The 8,184-nt window shown below is 36.5% G+C and overlaps 1 protein-coding gene across 1 annotated transcript in view; it reads right to left on the bottom strand.

Annotated features, from left to right (window-relative positions):
- USH2A (usherin) overlaps positions 1 to 8,184 on the bottom strand; it is a 901,466-nt gene that overhangs the window by 376,767 nt on the left and 516,515 nt on the right. The window contains exon 35 of the mRNA XM_081491700.1: positions 6,350 to 6,501. Coding sequence (XP_081347826.1) covers positions 6,350 to 6,501 — 152 coding nt within the window. The remainder of the gene's footprint in view (positions 1 to 6,349; positions 6,502 to 8,184) is intronic.

The raw sequence follows: 8,184 nt of genomic DNA, 5'->3' as shown, positions 1-8,184 counted from the left end.
AAGATTTATTTTTGTTTGCAAATAAAATAAGTACATGCTTCACTTTGAGCATATTTCTTCAAAGAATCTCTTTTGGCTGTGAAGTAAACTGTTTTGACAGTCGCATCTTGTATGAATACCTCATTTTGTCAGCAGGATCAAAGCATATCTCATGTTTTCTTCCTGCTGCTGTTAAAGCTTAGAATTTGAGCTCCTGACCAAGGCAGTTTGTGATTTCCAGAATATGTGGATCAGCTCACACTGTGATCATGCCTATAGTTGTGCATATCCACAGACTATTTCTAGGGTGGCTTAAAAACAATTTTTTATGTGATTGCAAAAGAGAAGAAATGCATAAGGTCTGTTTCCATAAGCTCCTGACTGGAGTAATAGACTGCTGGGCTTTGTCAAAGGCCACATCAAGCATCTTCACAGACACACACACACACACACACACTCACTTCTCTAAGCTGTGTTGCTACCAGGTATGTGCAAATGGCACCATGCCAGACATCAAGAGATAAATGTACCTGAGTGAATCTATGCCTAAAGCATAATCACAAAAGCTGAAATTTCATTAATATAATGGCAATGAATGTATATGAGAAGAACAAAAAGTGAATTATTTGAAGAGAAGGATTCAAACATAATCCTTTACTGCACAGGGGCCAGAAGGATTTTAATAGCAAAATAAAAATAACTAAGAGAACAGAGGAAGATGAAGTGGGGAAAAAACTAGAAAGGGGTTTAGGGTATTTTACCATCATTTAATAACTGGCTTAAATTTGGTAATGAATCACCATGTGCTCATAAGCATCCCTCATGAACATCTGGCCTTTTCAGACATACTGAATATGTTGATACTTTTGACCTTATTCTTAAAATACAGGCTCATGCCTCACAAGAAGATGATCAAACATGAAATCCTTAGGCAGGCAAATATTCTCAATTATGTAGCCTTCATTTGTTAGGGCGAATACACTTTCCCAATTATGAAAATAAATGTGAAAAAGACAGAGTGTTAATTTTTAATAAGTATGAGGTCATGACATGTTTTATTTTCATCTGAGAAAGGCTATGGGGTTCTTTAGATCTATAACTCCTACTCATTTTTTTAGTCTAATAGCTATATATGAAAAATGATAAAGAAACTTGACTGGAAAAATATCAACTCATCATTTTAATATTTCATAACAAAGCAATTGGTTTCATAATGTCTATGTATATAGTTCAAATTATTGCATAGAAAATGATTTTAAGGTGTTCCAGATAAAATGAAACTCAAAAAGTTGAAGAATCAAGTACAAATCCAGATAATTACACTATTATTCTCAAATATCTAGTTAATTCAAAATAAAAATATAGTTTTAAAATCTCCTTATGTATATGGATAAATATTTCAGTACTTTATATTAAATTTGGCAGTTGGACTCTTTTGCTCTGACTTATTTTTTTCTAATTTACACTTTGTTTATCATCCTTCCCTTAAAAAATGCCAAGGAAAGAGCATTATGAAGGTTAAGTTGGCTTTCACCTGAAAACCTCCCCTGACACAGAAAAAAAAGATAATTGAGAAGAACTGTGCAAGGAAAACAAACATTTTAACAAAAATTGTATCCTTAATAAAACTCTTACAATGTATCATAAATCTGTGTATAAATATTTCATTTAAATTTTCACAGCAACTCCTTGTACAGTAGGCATTATTTTCGTTTTGTAATAGTTGAGAAATCTGAGGCTTCATAGAATAAACATGTTTCCCAAGCAGGTATGGGGGAAAATAGCAGCTTTAGGATAGATTTTCCATATGGAATTCTCTTGACCATAACATCTACTGACATTAAGATTTAGATGTCTTAAATAACACATTTTATTAATTTCTTTATTAAAAAATGATTTTTATTTAAAAATGTATATATTTCTTTATTTAAAAAATGGCTGTGAAAAGATGAGCATATGTATTACATGTGTGTTGGGTGTGTTTACCTGTGTAACGTGCCATCACCAAGAAACCAAGGCACTTTATTACCATATTACACAGCTGTGACCTATAGTTTCACACTTCATCCTTAAGAAGGTCCTTGTAGAATTGAATCCAATGAGTGTTCCAAGGCCAAACACAGCCATGAAATTCCCCATCTTAGACTCTACCAGTGTTACCCAACAGTGGACAAGAGAAAAAAAACAGCAAAGTGATCTTCCTATGGACAAATTCATTACATTTTATTGTAGAAACACAAAATGTTAAGATTTTGTTTCTAATTGCAATTGAACGATATAATTGAAAAAAGGAAAGCATTTAAAAAGTTCTTCCCTGTTGCATTTTCTGTTAATTTTTTTGTTATTTCACATATTTATGAAACCTCAGTTAAACTGGATTTAATTTGACAATGCATATTGCTGCTGCTACTGCTACTGCTAAGTCGCTTCAGTCGTGTCCGACTCTGTGCGACCCCATAGACGGCAGCCCACCAGGCTCCACCGTCCCTGGGATTCTCCAGGCAAGAATACTGGAGTGGGTTGCCATTTCCTTCTCCAGTGCATGAAAGGGAAAAGTGAAAGTGAAGTCGCTCAGTCGTGTCCGACTCTTAGCGACCCCATGGACTGTAGCCTACCAGGCTCCTCCATCCATGGGATTTTCCAGGCAAGAGTACTGGAGTGGGGTGCCATTGCCTTCTCCGGACAATGCATATTAGCATCTTAAAATTTCAATCAAAGGCATTGTAAGTTGCTTTTGACACTGGAATTTCTTTAAAAGCCAAATACATTGTATAAATGAACAAGAACTGAACAAACCACACAGAAATCTTTTTTTTCCCCCAGATGGTACAGAATAATTTCTTCTAAATAACAAACAGCAGGGAATAAACTTGGTTAGGCACAAAATATATCGAGCTGGCTCAGTGGTAAAGAATCCACCTGCATTGCAGAAGACATAGAAGACATGGGTTCCATCACTGCATCAGGAAGATCCCCATGTATATATTCATGGCAACCCACTCCAGTATTCTTGCCTGGGAAATCGCATGGATAGAGGAGCCTGGTGGGCTATCGGGTCACAAAGAGTTGGACACGGCTGAAGTGACTGAGCACATAATACTACATTAAGATGGTAAGAATATGTAATTTATGTACTTTATTTTTAAAATATTCTATTTTATCAAATTTGTCATATTTTTAAACTGTTTTTCATTTATTACATGAGCAACCTTGAAGATTTTGAGGGTGAACCCGACTACATTTAACACTATTAAGCATATTTGTCATAGGAAATATTTAATGGTATTTCCCTGTGTGCATTAAAAACAATAATATTAAATATGTAAGAGATGTGAAACAAACAGTCCTCTGTTTCTAAAAATCAAGGGTTATTATTAAGAAACGTTGTTAGGTGAACAAAAGTTTGACTCTTGAGAAAATGTGATGTTTGATTTCTGCCAGTAAAAGATTTAAAAATAAAAATCATAATTTTTTGCTTCAATGAAATATTTGTTACAACATTGGCCTTTAGGTAAAGAATACCTTTAAGTGATAAGTATATAATATGTGCTGATGGTGATTGCAGCCATGAAATTAAAGATGCTTACTCCTTGGAAGGAAGGTTATGACCAACCTAGATAGCATATGTAAAAGCAGAGACATTACTTTGCCAACAAAGGTCCGTCCAGTCAAGGCTATGGTTTTTCCAGTGGTCATGTATGGATGTGAGAGTTGGATGGTGAAGAAAGCTGAGCGCCGAAGAAGTGATGCTTTTGAACTGTGGTGTTGGAGAAGACTCTTGAGAGTCCCTTGGACTGCAAAGAGATCCAACCAGTCCATCCTAAAGGAGATCAGTCCTGGGTGTTCATTGGAAAGACTGATGCTGAAGCTGAAACTTCAGTACTTTGGCTACCTCATGAGAAGAGTTGACTCACTGGAAAAGACCCTGATGCTGGGAAAGATTGAGGGCAGGAGGAGAAGGGGACGGCAGAAGATGAGATTGCTGGATGGTATCACCAACTCGATGGACATGGGTTTGGGTAAGCTCCGGGAGTTGGTGGTGGACAGGGAGGCCTGGAGTGCTGCGATTCCTGGGGTCGCAAAGAGTCGGACACGACTGAGCGACTGAACTGAACTGATATAATATGTATATATGATTATATATATATATATATATATATATATATATAAAATTAATGATACCCCTGCAGTAGGAATTTGCAACCCCCCTCCAGTATTCTTGCCTGGAAAATTCTATGGACAGAGAAACCTAGCAGGCTACAGTCCATGGGTTTGCAAAGAGTTGGACATAATTGAGCACAAACATGATGATATATATGATATTCAACAAAATTTAGCCATATTATGTGTATATATATATATGTAATATATATATATTTATATATGTGCATATAAAAACTTTGGCCACCTGATGCAAAGAACTGACTTATTGGAAAAGACCCTGATGCTGGGTAAGATTGAAGGCAGGAGGAGAAGATGATGACAGAGGATGAGATGGCTGGATGGCATCACTGACTCGATGGACATGAGTTTGAGCAAGCTCTGGGAGTTGGTGATGGACAGGGAAGCCTGGAATGCTACAGTCCATGGGGCCGCAAAGTGTTGGACACGACTGAGCAACTGACCTGAGCTAAATATATACGTGTGTGTGTATATATATACACAATTTAATGATAGGAAAGTCTGGCTTTTAAGATTGATTCCTAGATTTCTTAAATCAATAACACACTGAATAAACCATTGACAAGAATTGAATCTGTTATATCTTTTATGATTGTGATAGATATCCAGGGCTATCTAAAGTACTCAAATATGGGATCTCTTATGGGCATAATATATATTACAATTGGTAAAAAAAAAAAAAAAAATTAGAAATCAATTGAAGATCATGGGTTTTAACTTCTTGGCAGCACTGAGTGGCCTTATTCTAAATAAAGACATTGCTATTTCATCCCAGTGATTAGAGATGGATCATTGACTTGGGAAAAGTGTGCATACTGAGCACAGGATAAAGAAAAGGACCAAGGGGAGAAAATAACTCTGTGCTTTAAGCTAAGACTGAGTCTACAGTGTGTGAGGCTTTGGAGAGCAGGGTTTTACAATCCAATTCCATTTCCCCCTTTCTATCAGGGCATTGTGCCTTTGATTCCTTCAGGTCAACATTACCTACTATCTGCACAAGACACAGATTGATAACTGTGTTCCCCTTGTTTACAGTTACCAGAACACCAGGAGACAGAGTGGGACCCAGTTTAGTCGCTGGTACCACAAATTGCAGTTTATATTTTTGAAAAACCTCACTCTCAAGCTCATGGGAAGTGTTCTTTTGTTTCTTTTTCTTTTTCTGAATGGGGAAGAAAGGCTGGCCTATTGCCATTCCTGCTTTTACGAGTAAGTAACCGTCAGAGAGGTCTAGGCTATGAAATACTTAATGGCAATAAAGACTACAGCTCAGCTCCACTGATAGATGATGTTAGCAGCTTGGAAAGCCACCAATCTCTGAAGCTAAATGGGAGGTGTGATCAAAACTAAGGAAGCAAAAAATTAAATGGTAGAGCTGCTTTTCAAGGGTAATATTTATACAATACACTCTTCAGTGAAGACAGAGTACATTAAAATGATAGGCCATTAGCAAATATAGCCAAAAAATATAAAAAACGAATGAGTATTTCCCTTAAAAGAAGCTAAGTCTAATTGATCAAGAAATATGCACAAGACTAAAATGTGATGTTTTGAGACTGAAGAATGTCAAGCTGGTCTATGAGAATTACATACAATTAATTGGGTTTTGGAAATTATACCAGTAATAAAAAGCACAATTTTGTCAATCTTTTAACAACTAATGAAATATAGATAGATAAAGATTTCTGAAATGTAGATATCAAAAGCTGATATTAATATCATTTTAAATACTGTTCTTATGAATATATCACACTAATAAAATTAAAATGTATTATTCTAATGGATGAGGCAAACTCAATCTTTTAATTGAATAACATACTTGTTGGGGAGCAGTGTTGCCATATTGCCGCAGTTAGGGCCTTTCAATTATTTTCACTTTTTAATCAGAAACTTACTTATTACCAGGAAGAAAAGCATCCACTTTAAATATGTCACTACATTAGGCAAAATTGCATGCCTGCCTGGTCAACCTACCTTTTGAAATTTCAATAAAATGTAGATTTTGTCCTTCACTAGACCTATGTGCAATCTTAAAATTTATGTTGAATATAAAATCCTACTAACTCTTAAATGAAATTTTATAAAATGAACATCTCCCCTCCTACTTGAAAGGCTAGCTGTGGAGAGCCGCCTATCCATTGTCATCTGACATTTAGTGTATACCCGGGATGTAAATTGCCACACTCACCAGTGGGCCCAGAGCACAACCTCTGGCCGTGCAGGCTTGGACTCTGAAGGAATGCAAGCTCCAAGGAACGAATCCAGAAGCATGACAACTGAGTTCTGAGGAGTTGTGAATTAGTATACCATCGAGATACAGCCCGTAACTTGTGATAACACCTGGGAAGGTAATAATAATTGTCTTTTAGTATGATTGTTAGACAATAGCAAAGAAGGTCTTAAAAGAAGCATGCACTTCTTGACGCAATTTCTAATTGCATGGAATCACAGTCTCTCCCTTAGTCTAAACCCTGTCTCCTTCCAAAGGATAAAACAGGCTTTAAACTCTTGAATCTCAAATTGTTAAGCTAATCACTATAGAGGCACAAATAGAAATCGAGTCCCAGTATAGGAAGCTTTCTATTGCATCATGTTAACTGCTGTCATTGATGTTCCATATCAAAAATGAATAAAGTAAGTACATTTACAATTTGCATTGTTTTCTAAAATCATATCCTGATAGATGTGCTTTAGAAGTCCAATGACCCTGTTTGGTAATGCATTATGTGTGACTCAGGATGTACCAGGCACTGTTCCAAGTGCATCCTCTTTTTTAACTCTCTCCTCACAGTACTACTATAATAAATGCAGTATTATCATCTCTATTTCATAGATGAGCCAAGTCAGGCACACATAACTTAGGTAACTTGCTCAAGGTCACAGCTGGCAAATGTGGGAATCAGGATTGGAATCTGGCTCCAGAGCCCGTGCTCTCAGTTACAACACTGACCCACCTAAATGTAAAAGCCCACACAACTTTCACAGATCCATTCATGAGACACTCATGTACAGAGTAGAGAAGCTATGATTTGTGAGATTTAATGACAAACTCAAATTTTTTTTGAAGTTATGTGTACTTTCATGAAATCAACTAACAGAGATTTGAGAGACTGCATGGCTACTGAATATAATCATTTGATTTCTTCCATTCCAACGTGCATTAAAAGGACGTTAGGGATCTCTGTTCACTGGAAATATTCCCTTATTAAACATCATATGTTAAGAAACAATGTATGGCAAAAACTATTACAATATTGTAAAGTAATTAGCCCCCAACTAAAATAAATAAATTTATTAAAAAAAAAAGAAAAGAAACAGAACTTTGCTTACATGCTAAATTAGAACCACTTTCAAAGGTAAATTAATTTCACAGTGACCTCCTGAGTGTGCCCTTGAAGAATTATCTTAACTGTTCCTCTGTCAGATAGTCTTCCTTGAAGACTGATGTTAGGTTCTTCTCCACTAGCAGATAGCACATCTCCATCGTAGCACTTAGCCACTTCTCACATTATTAGTACTATTATTCCTTGTGTAATTGCCTGACATCTCCGGTGGGGTATAGGTTACCCCAGGTCATCTTGACTTCCTCACCTATATGTTTCTAGAGCTTAGCACTGTGCCTAAAATGTGGTTTATGCTCAGCTGCTTCAGTCATGTCTGACTCTTTGCAACTCCATGGACTGTAGCCTGCCAGTCTCCTCTGTCCATGGGATTTCCTGGGCAAAAATACTCGAGTGGGTTTCTGTGCCCTGCTCCAGGAGATCTTCCCTACTCAGGGATCAAACCTGTGTGTTCAGCATCTCCTGCATTGCCAGGCAGGTTCTTTACCACTAGCACCATCTGGGAAGCAGGCACTTAAAAAAATATTGACTGAATAAATAAATTAACTTATATGCAGCATAGTAATAATACAAGCATCCAAACAGAATGAAAATTTAAGACTGTAGGGAGAAAAGGATACCTAGATACCCGAAATATTTTTTTTAAAAAACTTGCTAAAATGTTGATATTACAGGATAGCTC

This window comes from Giraffa tippelskirchi, chromosome 5 (assembly GCF_054371585.1).
Source record: "Giraffa tippelskirchi isolate mGirTip1 chromosome 5, T2T-mGirTip1v1.2.pri, whole genome shotgun sequence".
Taxonomy (NCBI): domain Eukaryota; kingdom Metazoa; phylum Chordata; class Mammalia; order Artiodactyla; family Giraffidae; genus Giraffa; species Giraffa tippelskirchi.
Note: the sequence above shows the minus strand (reverse complement) of the source record. Positions and strands in the feature narration are given on the sequence as shown.